The 22,462-nt window shown below is 37.2% G+C and overlaps 1 protein-coding gene across 5 annotated transcripts in view; it reads left to right on the top strand.

The window, feature by feature from the left end:
• Positions 1-22,462, top strand: part of USP15 (ubiquitin specific peptidase 15) — a 70,231-nt gene that overhangs the window by 26,567 nt on the left and 21,202 nt on the right. For 3 of the 5 annotated variants that reach the window (XR_005104606.1, XR_005104607.1, XM_037390218.1), the window contains exons 5-7: positions 2,376-2,521; positions 6,048-6,109; positions 15,793-15,876. Coding sequence is in view for 3 of the 5 variants with exons in the window: in XM_037390218.1 (XP_037246115.1) it covers positions 2,376-2,521; positions 6,048-6,109; positions 15,793-15,876 (292 nt within the window). In the remaining 2 variants the exon portion in view is untranslated. Of the gene's footprint in view, positions 1-2,375; positions 2,522-6,047; positions 6,110-15,792; positions 15,877-16,664; positions 17,045-22,462 lie in introns of those variants that run through there. The other 2 variants (XM_037390220.1, XM_037390219.1) reach the window with 2 other exon arrangements.

The following is a 22,462-nucleotide window of genomic DNA, read 5'->3' as shown; positions in this document are numbered from 1 at the left end:
ACCCTTGAGGACAATTTATTCTGGGATCTGTGACTAGCCTTTCCCTTCTTGAGGAAGGTGGGATTACGGTTTCGTAGTACAGATTAACATTTTACTAGTTGCCTTTAAGCCAGTTATTAATTGAGGATCCAGGCTGTACTTGGATCCACTGAATTTCTCCAGCATCTCATCAAGACTCTTCCACAAAGTCTTGTAAAATAGTAATTAAATCATGCAGCTTTTATTTTTTTGGAGGAGCTATCTGATTTTTAACGATACAGGATATATCCTATATTGGATCCATAACCTTTAAGTCTCAAATTGAACCATCTCAAATTGTGGCTATATAGCTGATGCAGTGAGAGGCATCTTTAAAGGCCAGTTCTTCCTGTCTTTTCTAGACATCATCCAAGTTCTGATCATCTCAAACATGGGATGTGTATAACACTACTAGAAGAGAACCCCATGTGCAACATGTCTCAGACCATTCCTATTCGAATGCAATGTTTTCATTTAGAAGACATTTAGAAACGTTTAGAAAACATTTCACTTTAGAACATAAGCCAGCACTTTGGTGATACTTGCTGAGGGGTGGCAAGGGAAGAATTATAGTGTGCATTGGTTACATTCATGGAAGTATGTAAAAGAACCTGAGTTTCACAGTCTCAAAACCAAGTGGAACGTGCTGTTCCCAGAGTCTTGTCATCTGATAGGATTGATGCTTCCCGTCTCATAACAGTTCTGTTAGTGAGGCTGGAATATGTTAGAAATTAATATAATAAATGTTAATTGAGTACTTGTCAAGAATATGAACTGCAATGCTCAAATAATTAATTGCCATGTCATTAATAAGATAATGAAGAATGACCTTTCATAAATTCTTCTTTAAATGAAAGTCATTGATAAATCTAGATTTATTTTTTTTGGAAGATTGTTACTGACTAGATTAATTCTTATATTCAAATACAGTTATTTGAAATCCCTGAGAATAGATTCAGATTGTTTTTGAGAAGTCAACAAATTGAGTAGCAGCCTGTTGCCTTGTTGAAAGCACCTACCTTGCCTACATATCATCTCTGTTACAGAAACAGATGATCCAGTCTAACACTTGCTTTCATACTAAAATGTGTGTTAACTAGTACAGAAGAAAACTGTATTCAGTTGCGTATAATATCTACAAATATCTACAAATATTATATTGACCAGTTGTCATGCGTTTCACAAGCTAGTGGCTGGATTTTTACAAGGTACTTTTGAGCTTAAGGTCTCATTTTGACTTTTTGTATTTAACATAGTGGAAGACAAAATAATAACCTTAAGTAAATGGGAGCAAGGGGAATGCTAGAGGAGCTGACACACTGGTGTTTTATTCTGAGACTTCAGGGGAATGTCTCTCAAATAGCTTACAGGGGCCATTTTTGTAATTGTGTTTTCAGTAATCATCAGAAATAAACTGTACATTTTTGACTTTTGTTTTGTGTTCTGTGTTAGCTGTTATGAGACTTGGCTGCCCTGGGGCTTTATGAGTGTACCAATTACAAAAAAATTACAATTTAAAAAAAAAGTCTTGGTTGTGTGGTATAGCACTGTACACGTTAGATCAAATTTAAGAACTCTTTAATAAACTACTTTTATGCAAAAGGAGAGTAGAGTTAACTAGGAACTTATTAAATTTCAGTTGTAGACAATAGTTATACTGCTTTAAAATTATGTAACACTGATTATATTTCTGTCAGGTAGAGTAGGAGCTGGTAGACCTTTTTATGTTAAATCCTTCGGGGAACATAAAATCTTTCGTTATCCTTTAAAATCTATGTGCTTCATTTTTACAAAGTAGTCTTTAATTTCTGTTAGCAAGTAAATTAAACTTTATGCATACATATTTTGGTTAGTGCTAATTGCACTGTAATATGGGTAGTAGAAGAGTGAAAATAAAAAAAGGGTTTGATTTAGGGAGAGGAACAGAATGACTTACACTCCCTGCACCTGGTTTTGCTCCTGGTCTTGCTTCTAAACATTCCCTGCCCACGTGCACTCCTGTGTTACCACGCTACCACACTGAGAAATTAGTAGATGGGTACCTAGGTACCTCCTGTCATCTGTTATTTATTGATTTGTCTTTATTTAGTCTGCTTTGCTAAGAGATTAAAGAGAAAATAAAATAGTACTCTGACTGTCCATTTTAAAGGCAAGTGAACTACCAACTTTGTGCTTGTCCTACAACATGATGTACCTGCATGGCTACAGTTTGGTTCATATTTTGAATATAACAAAAGGCTACAGTTTGGTTCATATTTTGAATATAACAAAAGAGTAGGTATTTCTAATACTTTATTCACCTTTATACTGTTTGTGTATTGAAATGCTAAACTTGTGTTCTTTCCCTTTCAAAACAGATACAATTGAAAAAGAGATAAGAAAAATCTTCAATATTCCAGGTGAAAAAGAGACCAGATTGTGGAACAAATACATGAGTAATACTTTTGAACCTTTGAATAAACCAGACAGTACCATACAGGATGCTGGTTTATACCAGGGACAGGTACAGTGTAATATTATTTATTTTTTATATGTTTATTTTTTTGCTCATGAAAATGTAGTTGTACCCAATGAATATTCCTTTTTTAAAATGAAAATTGCCTCCTAGTAGCTTGTGTTAGGGATAGAGAATTTTATAAACAAATTCATCAAAACGTAAGTAGTCTTTGAGTGTATTTTCAGAATTAAAGATGAGTTTATGTGGTGGTTTGACCCTGGCTTGAATGCCAGGTGTCCACCAAAACTGCTCGATCACACCTGTCCTCAAGACAGGGGAGAGAAAATATAACAAAAGGCTCATGGATGGAAATAAGGACAGGGAGGTCACCCAGCAATTACTGTCACAGGCAAAACAGACTCAGCTTGGGGAAAACTAGTTTAATTTATTACCATTCAAATCAGAAAAACACCTTCCCCCGATGCCTGCCTTCTTCCTGGGCTTAGCTTAATTCCCAATTTTTGTCTCCTCCCCTCCAGCAGTGCAGGGGAATGTGGAATGGGGGTTGCAGTTAGTTCATCACACATTGTTTCTGCCACTTCTTCCTCCTCACACTCTTCCCCTGCTCCAGCCTGGGGTCCCTCCCACGGGCAAAGGTTCTCCATTAACTTCTCCAACATGAGGCCTTCCCATGGGCTGCAGTTCTTCACAAACTGCTCCAGCGTGGGTCCCTCCCACAGGGTGCAGTCTTTCAGGAACAGATTGCTCCAGTGTGGGTCCCCGGTGGGGTCACAAGTCCTGTCAGCAGACCTGGTTCAGTGCAGGTTTCTCACAGGTCACAGCCTCCTTCAGGCATCCACCTGCTCTGGCATGGGGTCCTCCACGGTCTGCAGGTGGATATCTACTCCACCATTAACCTCCATAGGCTGCAGGGGCACAGCCTGCCTCACCACGGGCTTCACCATGGGCTGCAGGGGAATCTCTGCTCTGGTGCCTAGAACACCTCCTTCCCTACTTCTTCCTTGACCTTGGTGTCTGCAGATTTCTTACTCTCACATAGTCTCACTCCTCTCTCCTGCTGGCACAGATGTTTTTTTCTTCCCCTTCTTAATATGCTATCACAGAGGCATTGCCACTGTCGCTGATGGACTCAGCCTTGAATAGTGGCGAGTCTATCTTAGAGCTGGCTGGCATTGGCTCTGTCAGATGTGAGGGATGCTTCTGGTGTCTGCTTACAGAAGCCACCCCTGTAGCCCCCCAGCTACTGAAACCTTGCCACACAAACTCACTACAGTTTAACTCCTAGTGAATTTAAAGTAAATGAACATGAAATTGCTGACTTGAATTTGGTAAAACCTAAAATAAAAAAAAAAATATTCCTAGGATCTGGGACATGTTCCTATAATGAAATGCAAAATTTGAAGAACTTCTTAGGCACTCTAAAAGAGTAATGCCTTCTACTAAAATTCCACTGTCCAGATTTCAGAAAAAAATAAAAAATGAAAATATTTCAGATCAGAACTATTGAGACAAAAGAGCTTGGAAACCTGCTTTAGCGTGAGACTATATCATCACTTTAAATCCTTTTATGGGAGAATTTCTTACAAGATACTTTTTTTACCTTTCCGCATGAATATAAAGAAGAAATATTGGATGTTAAAGCTACACAAATATAAATGTTAACTGATTGAACAGTTTCATTGTTAGAATAACTTTTCAGGTGATTAAATTTATTCTTTAGTCTTCAAATGCAGTTGGATGTTTTTTCAAGAACTGTAATTCATGCTGGTGCACTACAAATATGAATGAATGAAATTTGCTGGCAGTATTTCTAGGCGAGATTATATTAAAATATTTTATTTTGCCTTGAAGTACTTGACTTAACCTACTTAGCAGCAGTGTTTATGCTGTGCTTCAGTTTTCTTTTATGGCATGGAAGGTAAAGTAATCAGTGCACCAAAATAACAGCTTGAACTACAGTGCCCTTTGGCTTCATGCTACACACACTTAAACCCTTACACAGGTAATTTTAACAATGCAGAGGTCCTGGTGGAAGTGCCCACATGTCCCATAAAAGGTTTGCATCAAAGATGTAACTTGCAAATTGCCTCTGTCCCAGTGAAACATTAACTAGAAGCAAGCATGGCCTAATCTAGCCACAAAAAGATCTGTACTTTCAGCAAAACAAATACTGTTCAAAATGAAGTTTAACCGTGGTTCCTGAAAATGCTAAATGTTGTGTTTGTCACAACAACTGTGTGTGTTTGGTCAGTTGCTCTTGTTGACACACGAGGTTGTTATTTTTCTTGCTGAGCCTCCTAATCTAGTAATAGTTATTCTGAATATTACAGGCTATCTAACCTAATTATTTTTTACTGTGTAATTCTAAGCTATCTATGTGATTGTATAAATTGATGTTTTCAATTTTTCAGTTGGTTTATGAAGTAAGCCTTTAAGGGTTCTATTGAACTTTTTATTTAGTAGTTTCAGAGAGCAAATGGAAGGAAATATGGCAGAATCTGTCTTACAGCCTTCATGGCCAGAGATAGCAGACTACTCTTTTTCCAGATAGAAAGCAGGTCATGATTGAAGACTAGCATTCTATGTCATGTCTTAGTGTATTCAGACTGAAAATGTAATTAGATCTTCAAGTGGCAGCATAACGTATGGATGAGGTTTTGAGCATAAGTACATATGTGAATGTATGTCACTGTGTAGACACATACAGGCATAGCATGGCAGTTAATTAGCATCCTGAAACATCAGTGTACAGTTATGCGGAATTAGTTGCATTGGAAATTAAGAGTTAAGTTCAGTTTAAATATTGGAGTCTTGTTGCCATTCAAGTGGTCTAGCTATGCCAGCTGTCAATCCAGAAAGGCATGAGCTTTTTGTAGGTCCTGTGTCATATCTGCCGGCTTAGGGCAGATAGCTCAAATACCCAGAGGCGTTTCAAATGGCACTTGATGGCTGTGTTTAGGACTGAGTGTTCTGTACTTCCTTTTGTACTAATAACAACTTGAATCAAATTAATTTCACTGGCCAACTGTCCCGTTGGAAAATTAATATTAAATGAATGCTTTTGCAAAAAATAGGAATAACCAGACAAGTATGATTTTAAGGCTATCAAGGCAGAAAATAGTTTGGCTTTTTTTGTTGTTTGTTTTTTCTACTGACCTGTGTTGTGTGTGAGGCAAAACTCCTGCAGGAATACCTGTCCTGTAACAGGGTGGTTGTGTAGGCAGGTGATTTCTATAGGTTCATAGGTACTGTTTAGCCATTGCAGGTTGTCTTCTGACCCCTTTGAGAGGTAAGGTCTTGCCATTTTATCCATGGTTTGTTGAGATGTAAAAAGGTTAAGTGGCTTGCCTTAAGTTGCACAAAACAAGATTTGTGGGGAGAAAAAAAGTGAATAGAGTAAGCAGAAAGTGCAGTGTAATTGAATGAAATATTCTTGAACCTCAGGGAATAGTAACTTAAACATCGTTTTTTTTCTGTCTCAATCACATGTCAATAAATCCATTAAAAAGATTGGAACAGAAAGCAGTCTACGATATCTGTATTTGTTTTTTTATTCCACTTCTTGTGGTAGGTACTGGTGATAGAACAGAAGAATGAGGATGGAACATGGCCAAGAGGTCCTTCAACTCCTAAGTAAGTTTTGAATTTAAGTCATGTTATTCACTGTAGCTTAACTATTTTCACGTTATTTTGCTTTGAAAAACCCACATTTTTAGAAATGACATTTTGTAAATTTGCCTTCAAATGTTTTAGCTGAAAATATGCCAAATAGTGTATTTGTTCGGAGTGCTGCATATTGTAGAAAATGACATAATAATGGTGAATTCCTGCATGTACGTTGCTTAATTTTGTTGATTTCAGCCGGTGATATATGTTATCCTGCTTAAAATCAGATAAAAATACCCGTGGTACAAAACTGCAAAAGTTTAGGTTTTTATTTAGGTTTCTGTTTCAAAGCATAGCGTATCTGTTAGGTGTACATAGATATATGTAGTTTATTAGTATTTTTCTTATATGTAAATATTTTCATGGATAGCTTGTACTTTTATCTCCAGAGCACAATGTTTACACGTCAGCATTATTTAAATTGCAGTCTACATTACCAGCATGCTGCTTTTGTTCTTTGTTGGGCTGTCATCAATTCACACAGTAGGATGTTCTTTTTCTTCTCTGTTCTTCCTGCTGCCATTATCAACAGCACCTTGATAATGGGAAGTGAGTCGGACAACTTGAGCGTGTTTTTTCTCATTTAGATTGATAAACTTTTTTTTAATATTGTTTCCAGAATCTAGATTATGTTCTGTTGGTTTTGAAGAACAGTTGGAACTAGTTACTAGTAAACTAACATGAACTCAACCTTACATATAGTTAACTGCGTTTATTCCTTTTGGTTGGTTCTTGAGCATATCTTTTACAAAAGTTTATTTTACGTTCCTTTTATCCCTTTTGATATTCTGCATTCATATACTTGAGGTTCACTGTTGTTTTAGAACATTTTTTGTAGTATCATTTCTTGTCATTTGAAGGACAGATTCTTTGTCTTTGGTGGTTTATCTCAAGCACCTTTATTGTAGCACTGGCTTCTATTAAGTTGCTTAATGAAGTCTGAGCTCAATTTAAGCTTAGTATAACATCTTGCTGAGCAATATTATATTGTTCATGACACAAAGAATTGAGAATGTACAGAAGCAGAAAGAATGGGATGTAAAATACTTGGTTTAATCTCTGACCTCAAAAAGGTCTAGTAATGAAAATTCTGAGTCAAATTTTAGATGTAGATTTTGAAGGTCAAAAGAATTTAGATAATCATGGATCAAAAAAATTTTGGTAGGAAGATATTCTTGGTGGTGGCACTTACCTGCTTTTATTCTGCCAAATTTCCATTCCACTTTATGGAAGGCATTCAGGAGTGTATGTAAATTAAAGAATGTGTCTTGGGACATGTTTGATCTGAGGAGACCTAAAATGGTAACTGAGAGTACTGGTGTCAAAGGAGGCTTTAAGTAAGCCAGCAAATGAGGATAAATAGTTTTACTGCAAAGCTGGGGGATGTTTTTCAGGTTTGGCAGGATTGATTGGATTTGGTATTTAGATGCATTGTAACAGTGCAAGGTTTGCAAAACTTAGTGGATTCAAATCAAAACTATCAAAAAGCAGTAATAGGGACAGATTTTTACATGTGTTTAAAACTTTATGAAAATCCAACAAATGTTTAAAGAGGTAGAAATACTAAACACTTGAGTCTTCTGTGTGAGATGCATTGGGAATATTAGTTTGTCATCACAAATAGTATGCATGCAGATATGTTCGTACAGTTCTGTCACTGGTCACACAGTGGTCTCACACCAGTTCCTGCTGAGACTACCTCTTTGTTAGTCCTTATTTAGAAGAGTACAAATTGTAAACATAAATTCTGAGGCCAGGGAATAAAATGCAATATTTAAAACAGTCAAAATATACAATAGTGGAAAGTAGGAAACATTTATAATGCTTGAAAAGGGCAGGATCATTTCAGAACATCAGCTAATATTCAGAATCACAGAGTAGTTGAGGTCAGAAGTCATCTCTGGAGATCGTCTGGTCCAACCCACCTGCTCAAAGAATGGTCACCTAAACCAGGTTGTTTGGGACTATGTCCAGTCAGGTTTTGAGCATCTTCAAGGATGGTGCTCCACAGCCTCCCTGGAAATTCCATTCCACTGATTGATAACTCTCACTGTAAAACATAATTTCTTATATTTAAATGGAATTGTTTGTGCTCGTTGCCTCCTGTCCCTTCAGCGGGCACCGCTGAGAAGGGTCTCGCTCCATCTTCTACATTCCCTCCATTTGGGTATTTCTACACGTTGGTAAGATTGCTCTGGAGCCTTCTCTTCTCCAGGCTGAACAGTCCCAGCACTCTGAGCCTCTCCATGTAGGTCAGATGCTGCAATCCTTGATCACCTTTGTGGCCTCTCGCTGGACCTGCTCCAGTATATCCCTGTCTCTCTGGTACTGGGGAGCCCGGAATTGAACCTGGCACTCCAGGGGTGTCTCACCAGTGTTGAGGGGAAGGGAAGGATCACCTCCCTTGACCTGCTGATAATCCTTTTCCCAATGGTTGCTGGCCCAAGGACACACAGTTGTGTCATGTTCAGCTTTTTGTCCAGCAGGACCCCAGGTGCTTCTCTGCCAAGCTGCTTTCCATCTTGTTGCCCGTCCCCTGACACAGCCCAGCGTGTACTGGTGCCTGGGGTTATTCCTGCCCAGGTGCAGGCCTTTTGGCTTTCTTTTGAACTTCATGAGGTTCCTGTCTGCCCATTTCTCCAGCCTGCTGAGGTCTGGAAGTATTGGAATATGTTGTACATTCTTAAAATGTGCATAGGGTCAGTCATGCTTAGGAATAGCTGGATTTTTGGCACTCTGAGAGGTTCTGTTTACATCAACTGTTTGTATCAGCTATTGGGATGTTTGTTGCTCAGGAAGCTTGGCTTCTGTGAAACTCTTTCTAGGGAGCTCATAATGATTCTCCTGGAATGTCTTTACTGTCATCTGCTCACAAAAGAGTTATTACTCAACGTTAATGGGCAGTTCAGCAGAAAATTTTGTTATACTGTCTTTCCTGTGACTAACTGTTTCTCTGACGTCATACATGTGACAGACTAATCCATACATGGATCCCAGTTGCTTTTGGTAGCTTAGTTGCTGCTGATTGCAGTCCTTGAATGAAGACTTGTGATTTTTGTGCAGATAATTTTTTTCATATCTTTATCTTTTTATTGGAGAGTACTATACAGATAGAAAAACAACCAATCAACCTTATTTGAATTTATTGTCATCAAGAGGATGTTTGAAAGTAAGATATAAAAAAATCTAAGGTTCAAGTGACTTAAGCAACTGTACTAAAAGTCATATTATTTGTGTTCAGGAAAAGCTGTACCAAAAATTAAAATATTTCATCCAATTATGTTTTAATTGAACTATAAAAAGATTCTAAAACTTGAGACAAGGAGAAGGAAGTGACTTAAGTTCTGAACTTCCACAAATTACCAAATAAATAGCCGGGACAAGGTTTCTATTAGGTTTTTGTTAAGAAGTTGTTAACTGCTTATGTGCAAATATAAGAGCAAGTTAAACATATGAAGAAGCTATAAACTAGGAACTTATTTTCTTCTAATTTTAGAAAAGTAGTGTTTGCTGTTTTCTTGGAAAACATTAATAAACAACTGTTAAATCTATTGATCCATCATATTCTTAAAAGATACTTCTTATATGGTAAAAACCAAGTATTTTTAATTAATTACTAATGTACATCGGTGTGTATAGTACAAGTAACAGATTTAGTTCTGATCCATTTATTTTAGACTTCACTGTGGGATAAATCATCCTAACCAAATAGCTGACTGCTTTGCTATTTACAAATGGTCTGTTAACTTTAACAAAGGGAATACATTGATTTATTTATTTAGACCATACAAAAATTTGAAACTGTACACATTCACAGTCTTTTCTCCCTGTAATAATGAATGTTCTCTCACAATATTTGTCACATGGTAAGTTTTTTCATATTTTTTTTTAGTTCAAAATGGTATTTCTTTTTATCTTTTGAAAAACACTAAAGGCTCTTATTTGATTTTTTGTTTGTTTCTGAGCTGGATCACATTTTTAAGAGGAAAAAAGAAGAATAAATGATGCTAAGCTATCCTTTTTGAAGTCATTTAATGCTTGTGTATCCAAGTTTTTTAGGAAAAAAATATCCATGAGTCTTCAAAAGAAAAATTTTGTTTGTCTACTGAAATGAAAAGTATCATCTTTACGCAAGAGATTTAAAATCTCCTCCCCCTACCCCGCCGAAGCAGTTGCTGTGCAGACAGGTGTGCCTTTCTACTGACTTTGCTGTAAGAAAGATAATTGTGGAGAATAGAGCTAAATGGGGACTTACTCTGATGTCTTAAATTTTAAAAGCAAGAGCTGTCAGAGCTTGTCTGCCAGTCAGGAGCTAGACTGCCATTTGCTGATGCATAATAACTTGTTAAACTGTGGTAACCATGTGTCTGAGCCCCTGTGGGTAAACATCAAACATCAGTAATGTACAGCATTTTCAAGGTACTTTAACAAACACGTTTGTTAATATCAGTTAACACAGGGTTGAGAAATTATTAACAAATACATGCCCTGAGCATTAATTCTTTTTTTATTGCTGCATGTTAAAATACCCACCTTTCATTCACACATCCCAAAGAAGTAGGATTAACTGAATTAGTTGTTTTTTGTAAGAAGTTGAACATACTAAAGCTTGCTTTCAAATGCTAGATTTTGTTAGCCAAATTATAACCAGACCTTTACAGAATCAATCCTTGACAATGGAGGGACCTTTTCAGATAATCTCTTTCAGTCCCCCTACTCAAAGCAGGTGCAGCTGGAGCACGTTGCCCAGGACCATGTCCAGGCACATTCTTAATAACTCTAGGGATAGAAACTGCACAGCCACTCTGGTCAACCTGTTCCAGTTTTTGACCACCCTCACTGTAAAAAAAGTGTCAGTTTATCCCTTTGTTGTTGTTGTGAACATCATCTTACATTTAGATGTAATTTCATTTATTTCAATTTATACCCATGGCCTTTTGTCCCTTCAGTGGGCACCGCTGAGAAGGGTCTCGCTCCATCTTCTACATTCCCTCCATTTGGGTATTTCTACACATTGGTAAGATTGCTCTGGAGCCTTCTCTTCTCCAGGCTGAACAGTCCCAGCACTCTGAGCTTCTCCACGTAGGTCAGATGCTGCAAGCCTTGATCACCTTTGTGGCCTCTCACTGGACCTGCTCCAGTATATCCCTGTCTCTCTGGTACTGGGGAGCCCGGAATTGAACCTGGCACTCCAGGGGTGTCTCACCAGTGTTGAGGGGAAGGGAAGGATCACCTCCCTTGACCTGCTGATAATCCTTTTCCCAATGGTTGCTGGCCCAAGGACACACAGTTGTGTCATGTTCGGCTTTTTGTCCAGCAGGACCTCAGGTGCTTCTCTGCCAAGCTGCTTTCCATCTTGTTGCCCGTCCCCTGACACAGCCCAGCGTGTACTGGTGCGTGGGGTTATTCCTGCCCAGGTGCAGGCCTTTTGGCTTTCTTTTGAACTTCATGAGGTTCCTGTCTGCCCATTTCTCCAGCCTGCTGAGGTCTGTCTGAATGGCAGCACACCTCTCTGATGTCAGCCCCTCCTCCCAGTTTTGTGTCATCTCTAGTCTTGCTGAGGTTGTTCTCTGTCCCAGTGTTCTGGTTGTTAATAAAGATTTTGAAGAGTACAGGACTTGGTATTGACCCTTTGAAGATACCACTAGTGACCGGCCTTCTACTGGACTTTGTACCACTGGCCAAAATCATTTGAGCCCAACCATTCTGCTGGTTTTCAATCCATTTCACTGTACACTTACGGTAACCGATGCTTCATCTGCTTATCTATGAAGATGTTACAGGAGACAATATCAAAAGGCTTACTGAATTTGGTATAAAGAAAATACATTGCTCCTCTGTCATCTGCCAATCTAGTAATCTCATCATAGAGAGCTACTAGGCTCGTTAACCAAGATTTCCATTTCATAAATCCATGCTGACTAGTCCTTGCCACCTTCTTGTCTTTCATGTGCCTGGAAGTGGTTTCCAGGATTAATTGCTCCATCACCTTTTGTGGAATTGAGATGAGGCAGACTGGTCTGTAGGTCTCCAGATACTCTCCCCTTACCCTCTTGAAGATATGAGTGCTATTTTCTCTCTTCCAGTTTTCTGTAGCCTATCCTAGTCAGGCAGAACCTTTGAAAAACAAAGTGTCATCACAATAACATCAACCAGCTCCCTCAGCAGTTGGTGCATCTCATCTGGCCCCATGGTCTTATGTGTCTCCATTGTGTTCAGGTGCTCCCTAACCTGATTGTCCTTCACTGCTCCAGTCAGCCTTGCTCCAGATTTTCGTTTCAAGAGGCGTGGGATTCCTGAAAACTCATCTTACTGGAAAAGACGGACACAAAGAAGGGATTGACTACCTCAGCCATTTCTGTGTTCTTTGTCGCCAGGGTCCTGCTCTGCTTAGTAGTGTGTCATGTTTTCCCTAGTTTTCCTTTTTCTGTTTGTGTGCATGTAGAATCTTTCTTGTTGTCCTTCACATCACTTCCCAAATCTAACACCAGGTAGGCTTTGGCTTTCCTGACCTCATCCCTGCATAAGTGCTTGGTATCTCTATGTTCTTCCTGGTTTATCTGCCCCTGCTTTCACTCAGACACTTTCTCTTCATGTCTGAGTTGGCTCAGGAGCTCCTTGTTCATCCATGCAGGCTTCCACCTACCTTTGATTTTCTACTTGTCAGGATGGTCTATTTTTGAGCTTAAAGGAAGTGGTCCTTGAATATCAACCACCTCTCTTGGATCTCTCTTCTGTCCAGTGCTGTATCCCATGGGACTCTTCCAAGCAGATCCCTGAAAAGGCTAAAGTACTCTCTGGAAGTCCAGGGTTGCGTTACTGCTTTCTGCCCTGCTTTCTCTCAGGATTACTGCTTTCTGCCCTGCTTTCTCTCAGGATTCCGCATTTTGCCATCTTATAGTCATTGCAGCCAAGGCCCTAACCTTCACATCCTCAACAAATTCCTCCTTGTTTTTAAGTATGGAATCTAGCCAAGCATCTGTCCTTGTTGGCTCCTCAATCACCTGTCAGGCAGTTGTCATCAATGCACTCCAGAACCTTCCTGGATTGTTTGTGCCCAGCTGTGTTGCCTCACCAGCAGGTATCACAGTGGTAAAGGGCTAGGGTGTGTGAATGTTAGGCTTCTTCCAGTTCTCCAAAGAAACTTTGTCTTTTTTTTTTCTCTTTTTTTAATCCTGATCCAGGCAATCTATAGCAGGTCCACAGATTGTTGGAGGAAAAGAGTTGCTCAGGTTGCAGTTGGTTTTGCTGATGTCCATATTTGTGTCTCTACTGTGGATCACTATGGGAGTTAAAGTATAAAGCAATGTAACCATAGGGTTAATGAAATAAATGAAAAGGGAAGTCAGTAGCTAATATGAGTTATTGTCTGTTTTGGCGTAGGACTACAGTAAAGTTTGATTTTTAACCTGTCTTTTGCTGGACTGTTAAAATGCTGAACTAAAACAATTCTGTGGATTTTGTTTGTTAAATAATAAAAAGCTACCTTTCAAATTTTATCTTTTGCGTAGTTCCTGATGTTCTTCTAGCTGTGTTGAGAATTTGGTTTACTTTTCTCCTGTATGTGAGAAACAAGGCAGTTTAACTGATTATTGGGAATTTTTTACAACCAGAGTTTAAAATTGATTATTTTTTTCAAGCAAATAGCTGTATTCTTTGGACATTAATACATGCTTAAGTTAGTGTACTACTAAAAGGATATATACTTTGCCTTGGAACTTCGCATTTAAAACATAATTGAGGTTTTGTTGTACGTTTAATTACTCATTTTGTCTTAGGAGATTCCTACGTCATTGCAGTTGTTTATGAGTAGATACTTTTGTTCATTGTTTTTGTACAATTGTAAAGGCAGAACTAAGTATGCCAATATGTTCAAGATTAGCACTTACTGTCTTTTCAGGGTCTTTTATTATCCTTGTTTTGATCTGATTTTTTTTTGTTTTAAATCATCGGGGGGATTTCTGCCAATGTTGTTGCAAAGTTTTCCCACAAGTATTGAAATACATTAAAAACTGTAAAAGCTGTGAATGAATTCTGTTCTTCTCTGTACAGATGATTTAGCAATGTAAGCAGAGAGGCCGTATACCATACAGTAATAGGAATCTCTTACTGTTTCACCTGTTACTATCACTTTTTTATTTGATAGCAAATGCTATCAAAAAATAAAACTACTGATTGTCATGTTCTCTAAGAAACAAATTAACTTATTTTTAGTTTTCAGTGAAAACCAGATCTTTGTTTATGTACCTTATTCTGGTCTCTTTTAATTTTTTTAGAGAACAATTATACATTGAGTTTTTAAGTTTAAAACTATTGCATTTGAATTTGGATTAAATTGTATAAAAGCTTCAAATTTGTTTTGAGTAGTTCAGTTTCAGTTCAAAATGACTCCGTTCAGATAGCTGCTTTTAAAATAATTATATGTATGAATGTGCATAATTTAACTATAAATATCTTCAATTTAAGTAGGGTTAAACTGTCTTCAGTTTTATATCTTTCTTGTGGACATAGTCTTTGTGGTTTACTTCTTTGAAGATAATGTTCAAAGAGAATTTGGATTGATAAAGGAAATCTACAGGAAAGCTTTGTGAATGTTGGTCAGAATACTTTAAAAATTTAATAACATTTCCTTCACATGGTGATCTTTCTTTTCTTTTGGAAAAGGTTTATTAATAAAAAGTTGTAAATAAATGTGCAAATATACCCAGGAGAATTCCCTGTGTAAAAATGTTTATAACCTTGCAGAGTTTAGTTCTTGAAAGACTTAGAAAAAAATTCTGCGTGTGCAGACTTTCTTCTCTTAATGCTGTGATACGTATTTCAAAGCTTTCCAATGACAGCTGGAGCTTTTTGCAAACCAGTTGGAGTTGCGTAGGGCCCACCAAAACATGAAGGTTCATAAATTCCTTTGAGTATTCAGAGCCTTTTCCATGGTTATCTGTAAGATTTGATCAGAAAAAGGAAAACACACTGCAAGATAGTTGTATATTGTATTTAATCGTTATGCTCGAGGGTCTTTGTGATTAAAGTGATCAGTATTCTGGTATCTTTTAAAAACAGTCTTAAACAGTGGGGATCAGTGATAATGCTATTATTTTGGGGAAAAAAAGGTTTTAAAGGTTATTTAGTATTGTGCTTAATATGCTGGATTTTTTAAACAATATTAAGAAGACAATTTTAATTAAATGGTTTTATGCTGTTGTTAACCTAACCACAAGCTACGTATCTTAATTGTTTTTGTGTCTCATCTCAACATCCAGTTATGGTTAAATGAATAATTAATAAAATTTCCATGCTAGAAACTTCACATTCTACGTTTCAGAACATCAAAATATTTAGTCATACCGTAAACTGAAAACAATTTTTTTTTAGCACAGTGGCCTGTGGGGTTTTTTTGTTTGGTTGGGTTTTGTTTATAATAGCTCTATCTCTTTAACATGATATGAAAATTTGAATTACTGTGAAGCATTTCAAGTTTTAAAAGATGAAATCTGAAGGCAGCATGTCCTGAGTATTTTTAGAGCTTTGCCCACTTTTTTAAAAAATTGCTTTTCCCTGCTTGTTTATATGCATTGTGCATTTGTTAGCTTTCTTTCAGTTTTTAATATCTCAGGTTTTTTATCTAATTTATCATCTTCATATTTTTAAAGGTCCCCGGGTGCATCCAATTTTTCAACTTTACCAAAGATCTCTCCATCTCTATCAAATAATTATAACAACATGAACAACAGAAAGTAAGCAATATACCTTAAAACATTATTTAATTGCCCCAGTGTAACATAAACAAATTTCAATGTTTTGTAACTCCTAGCTTAAGGATTTTGATTTGTTTTGCAATATTTGGATTGTGAATTGTTACTGGTCACTATTTCATAGTGTAGCTATTGTAAAGCATTGATATTAGGAAATGAAACGCAGTTAAAGAGGTTTGGTAACTCAGTCCTCAGTGGAATAGGCACTAAAAAGAATGTTGAGCATTGTTAAGAAAATACGTAAAGACTTCATTTAGGAGTTTATCTTGCTAAAAATACGTTGTTGTTGTTGTAATCATGCCTGAATTTAGATGGACAACAAAAAAAAGTATAAACTACTTATGGTGGTCAGGTTTTCCCTTATTTATTGATGCTAAGGTATCGTATAGTAGCATATGTGATATTACACCTTGATTTGAGACCACTACAGCTGAATTGCTTTAGCCATAATGGTTGTCATAGTGATTATAGCCATTGATTAATTATCAGCAACTTCTGTGTCTTAGTGCTAGAAGATTTAAGAGATGTCAGTGTGATAGGTGTGCTTGAATATTACAATGAACAGAGGTGTAGTAAAAGAGGCTTCTCATTTTTAAGAGTTTTCACCTTTATATTGCAAGTCAGAAGTTTAGTAAAGAATATGATAAAACTCTAAAAGAAGAGCTTTCATATTCCAGTGGCCAACTTTGTGTGTAATCGTTTTTTGTTGTACACAACTGTAAAAAAAGTTGGTGAATATAGAAAAACATGGAATTATTTCACTTTAACAGATAATGGAGCATCTTTCAATGCTTGAAACCAGAGAGCACTCATCTTTAATGCAAGCTGGGGGAAATTGAAGAGGCTTTTTCTTACAATTCATTCAAATTTAAAATATTTTTCCAAACATGGCATTTTGTGATCAAACGTGAAGATGTTAAATATTAAAAAGGTGACATAAATATTAAATATCTTATACAATATCTTCCAGTTAAATACTGCATTTATCAGAAGTGATTTTTCCTAAGGGGTGAAGCGTCACTTGTGCTTCTACCAGTTGTGAGTAGCCCCAACTCTCACTGTTAAACAGTTGCAATTCATGTATTTAACTGCAGTCTATTGTACTCTGTGTGTGAATGTGTAGTAAATAAAAAGTATATTGTATCTATGATTGTGTGAAAAATTACTTGACCAGAGCTGAGCCTCCAGCTGAGAATTAATCTCTCCTTCCCCCATTGCTTATACAAAACACAGCTGTAATGCCAAAACCAAAGCTTAACAGTTACCTTTTCCTAGGAAGCCACCATTTTAAATCAAGTCAGCAAGGCTTTCTTCCTTTTTTTTTCTGGGGGTTTTTTTTCCTCCTTTATATTTTTTTATTTTTAAATGTTAGTTTCTCCCTAGTGATGCTGTAGTTATTTTTAGGGAGCACTTATGAAACCTGTTGCTAGCTCTTGCAGCTTTTAAAGATAGTTTCTTCACTTGCTTTGGCTGAATTTATCTGAATTTATTTCTATGTGTTGGTTTATTTAGGAGCCAAAATGGGAGCTTTTAGAGCTTAAGGTAAAAATTCTGGGGTTCTTTTTGTTTGGTTGTTTTTTAACTTGAGGGTTTTCAACAGAAATATATGTTTAAAAGGAAGTGATATAAAATACAGATTTGATAAGGAATTGGTCCTTTAAAGTGTCTTAACTATAACTTCTTATAACTTGACTATAACTTCTGTAAAGTACAACACTTGTAAATCAGCTGGTAGGTACATGTTCTCTATAGTGTTATGAAATACCGGCCATTTTTCTCTTGTAACTCAAAATACTGTTTATCTGGATGTTATGTAAGGCAGATATTCAGTGCAGAAGTATATGGTTTTCTTTACAATGCAGTAATCCAATTATGATGAGTTTAAAAAGTCTAAAAATCACAAATTTATAGTTCACTACAATGTATAATACAGGAGAATTTTTAGCAGCACTTCTGTCAGAACACATGGTCAGACTGAACTAGTTCAGTGATAGAGAAGTCATATCCATTAATATACTACATATGTTAAAGTACATACAGTTGCACTAAGAATTTTTGGCTTCAGAAGATAAATGGAGAGATATATCTCTGTATTGTATTATATCATTCTAGGTTATGATCAGTTTCTTCCTATGTTCTACTCTTCTTGCAGTTACCTCCCTTGTCTAAGAAAGCACTTCCTTTCCATTAATTAATGCTGTCTTCTTTTCATTACTTTCTTAATTAACTATTTATTGTCAGCTATACCCGGCATTTATTTTCATGTTTCTGCCTTATTGCCTCTTACATTGCATGTTATCTTTACTACAATAGCAAAATTACACATTTGTGGCTTTCCTGTATCCATTGGCACCCCTGTACAGACATGAGACGCTGTGACTCTAAATGAAAGATCAACACTTGTTTTGAAGATAATTTTAGCTGACAAAGCAGATTTTTGAGGCAGAAAAAACAACAGGTTGTGTGTAGTAATAGTCATAATTGCTAGTCGTTGCAAGCCTGTTTTTGCAATTATTGTAGCTTGGCTGTAGAGTACAAATTATGTTAAAAGTCTGAAATGTATCATGTTTCTTTATATGGTACACGTCTCTAATACTTGTCTAATCCTAGAAGTGTTCTGAGTAATAGCCTCAAATCGGTAAATATTTGTGTGTTGAGGTAGTCATACATTAGATGGTAGAAATAGCTTGTGCAAATTTTATCAGGTCCAGAGCCTTCATTTCTGTAAATATGGGTTTGCATTTAATGGAGTGGAGGATTCCAAATGATTGATCATTGATATTTTTTTGCCTTTACAGGTGATCTTGTTGAAAGAATAACATAGGAGGATTAGCAATAATATGTGTTAGTGGATTCAGAAGAGCAGGGAGACACACGCATCATTTAGGTCTTACTGGAATTCTGTTTATTGCTGTTACAAAGCAATACATTTCATGTCACATATGGTATTTTTTAAATTATGTGGGGAGGGGATTAAAAACAGTTGAACAGGGATTTTGCTGGGGGAATTAAATGAAAAGTTGTTTTGTTTTTGTCATTTGTAACCATTGTTTCAGGCTCCTGAAATGACTTGCTTCACTATTCAGTAGTGTCAGCTTGTCAGAAGACGGACAGCTGGCAGCTTTGTTCACATGCTTAGTATATTTCAGTATGCTCATTTCAAGAAGTATAAATGTTAATTCCATCCCATGTAAAAACAGTTTCTTCATGTTGTGCCTGATACATAGGCAAATATTATGGGGAAGGTGATTTTTTTGTAACTTTACTTAAATAGATTATAATGTTATCTTTTGCTCTCCAGGCAATGATCATGAACAGTAACTAAGACAATGGTCTTTAGTGACGTGGGCACCTCTGGCTGCTTCAGGCATCTCTAAAAATCGATGGAACCCGATTACGGGTTTGTTAAAGGGGCTGGTCACAAAAATACATTGGCAGTGCATTAAAGTGATTGAAATATTATGGAGCTCAGTAAGTGTTCCAAACTTGTAATTTTTGGGGCTCATTCTGGCAACTCAGATTGCTTTTGCAGCACCTGTTGCTGGTATATGGCACTCCACTGTCCTTTCCAAAGCTAGTGATGCTTTCCCAAACCTCTCTGTTTCAAATCCACGCTTCCCAGAACTCCCAGCTACACAACGAATGCTCTGGGTTCATCATCATCTGAAAGCTCCTTTGAGTTTTAAAGGCAGGATACAGACGGTACATATTGAGTCATTTCAGATATGGCACATGCAACTCAAAATTTATAGATTTACAGATGATAAAATCTCATTTGGAAACCTCCCTGTACCATTTTCACTACTTCAAAAACTGTCTAGTGGTTCAAGGGTCTGAAGATAGTTTTATTTTTTCAAGTCTTGCCTTTTTTGAGAAGCGATTTCTTCTAAGAACTATCAATTTTGTTTCTGTAATTGCCCTTACTTGACTGCCCCATTCTGATGCTACCTCTCTGTTTTCCATGCATTATTTCTCCATTAGTGGCAACTTTCTAAAGGTTTTGTAGGAGAAGCAGATTCAGGTTGGGGACACGCTATCACAAGTTACTTTCTTTAGGGCATTTCTGTTTGAATGAAGTTTATGTAGGCTTGCATTGTATCTTTACTTGCTTTCCATTGTTAGCCGTTTACTACTGACTGTTAATACTTTATTTTTTTCTCCCTTCTCAAAAGCATGAAAACCAGACACATTATAATTTGAATAAAAATAATTCTTCCAGAAAAAATGAAATTTGTGGACTAAGAAGGCTGTAAAGAGATATTTCCTAGTCTGCTGCAGATAGTAGGCACTGTATCTTGCTGGATATGTTTTGATAAAATACCACAGAACCCTGAAAGAAAAATACATGAATAGACCTGACTCACGGAATGTGTAGTAACTATATTCTGTGGGCTAGTACAGAAGATGAAAGAGCTCAGAAATAGCTTTCCCTTTTGAGAGTTTGTCCCTTAGAGCAAAAGAACACTGGGGATCTCTGCATTACAGTTAGCTTGAATTGAATTACCATGATGTTACTCAGCTAAGTTGAGGAAATCTTTCACATTGAGAAACTGTAGCCAAAAGACATTAATGGCATTTCCTAGCTTTCTAGTGTCCTTCCTGAGGTGGCAGTCAGTGAAGGGGGAAAAGCTGCAGAGAAGGGAAAAGGAGAGTGAAAATCCCTAGGAAAATTACGTTGGATCTGTTTATTTACCCCTACATTGCCTAGATTTCCAAGAGAGATTTATCTTCTGTTAACTCTGTGAAAAGTGTAGTTTTGAGTCAGGTGAGGAAAGCAGTGGGGAGCAAGCAGGGCTGAAAGTAGAAGCTTCTGTGTACCCTGTACATGTGCCTTTCTATTGCCGCTGTGCACTTGAGCTGGGTTGGAGGGTTGGTTATATTGCAGAGGTTGCATTACCACCAGTGGCAACCTTGTGCTTTTTCTCTTGGGACGACTAAGGCTTGCCACCTTAAGGGAGTAGTGGCTCATTGCAGTAGCTGGACTGTAGCTGCAAAGGGAGATGGAAGTTAGTTTTCCCTGGGGGTGTCTCATGCATGGGTGAACCAGGGACTCATGATAGGGGATGGTTGACCGCAGAAGCAAGCTTGAAAGGTATGTGGGCCCTGAAGTTCAAAAAGTATTTTGTGTAAACTAGGGCTAAGCATTTAGGTTAGGATTAAGCTGCATAGGCAAAAGTAACTTTACAGAGATTTTTCATGGGGAATGACCAGTAAGCACAATGCAATTAAGCTAGTTCGGAGGCAAGCCAGAGAACAGAGAAAATGCATGTGTATGGAAAAGGGAAGGACTGACAGGAAAGTCGACTATTAAAAAGAAATGATCAGATGTAAAGTTTGAGAACAGCAGCTTTATGGACAGTGGACTATAAACTACACAGATTTCTGAGGCCATTAGAAGAGGGAGATGTTTTCTTCCCCTTCTGTTTGAAATTTGCATTAACTCATGATTAAAACAAAACAACTGTTTTTAATGAAAAGTGAGTAATTGTGCACTGGGGGGCGTCGTTGGGATTCAGTTGGATGTAAAGGGTGTGATACTGTTCAAGTATAATAGCTGGAGTGTACCATTGGGCACTTGGCATCCTCAGACCTTTACAATTCTGAATCTCAGTTATTTATCAGGACTGATTCTTTGTACTGCATATTTTCCCTTGTCGTTCTCAGCAATTGACTTTCACGTTTTTGTTCAAGTTGCTTCTAATGTGAATAATGCTTAGTGACTGCAGGAATACTCTTGAACTTTAGCCAAAGCTACTGCCACGTGCATTTCATTATGATCAGTGCCTGAAATAGTTTAAGAAAAAGTTTAACCTTTCTGGTTGATTTTTTTTTTTTTTTTTTTTTTTTTTTTTTTGTCTAACATCTGTAATATGACAGAGCATCCTCATACAAGATACTTTTTCCTTTCTAGTGTTCTCGGATATGCTTACTTTACTGTTTTGAGGGTTATTCTATATTTAGTATTTGCATTATTTCATCTGGAAACAAATTGCTTTAAATCTTAACCATTTTGCCTATTTCAGTCTTCTCCAGTTTCTCCAAACAGATGCGTCATAGAGATTTATAATGAAGTTGTTGCAAGGCATTTTGCGCATTCTTTTACCTCTCAAGGCTTTCCTGCATTTGCATGCTGGATTATGCTGTCCTAGCAGGGAAGCTATAAATAGACTCTCTGATGCAGTGAGGCAGCTATGCCACTGTGGCCGTGGAAATCTCAGCTTTCACCTGTAACTCTGCATTCCTATTCCCACCGACCTCACTCTTGCAGTAGCAGGATGCAAAAGGGACGTAAATGATTGATTGCTGCTGGTGGTGTCTAAAGTCTGAGTGTATTAAATTTGATGGAGCAATGAAGAATAGAGTAAGCTGTGAAGCTGCTCCTGTGAAAAAGGGGTAGGGATATAATAATTACAGATACTGCAGTACATTAGGTTTTGGTTGTTTGCACAGGTGACTTTTAAATTGAAATTAATGTTATTACCAAAGTTAAATACTTCTTTAAAATCCTTTCTCGTTCACAGAAGTTACTTTAACATTTTTAATTTTTCAGTTTATAAAGTACTTGTAT

The sequence above is a fragment of the Falco rusticolus genome, chromosome 5 (genome assembly GCF_015220075.1).
Source record: "Falco rusticolus isolate bFalRus1 chromosome 5, bFalRus1.pri, whole genome shotgun sequence".
NCBI classification, from domain to species: domain Eukaryota; kingdom Metazoa; phylum Chordata; class Aves; order Falconiformes; family Falconidae; genus Falco; species Falco rusticolus.
The sequence above is the reverse complement of the archived record's forward strand: the minus strand, read 5'-3'. Positions and strand labels throughout refer to the sequence as shown.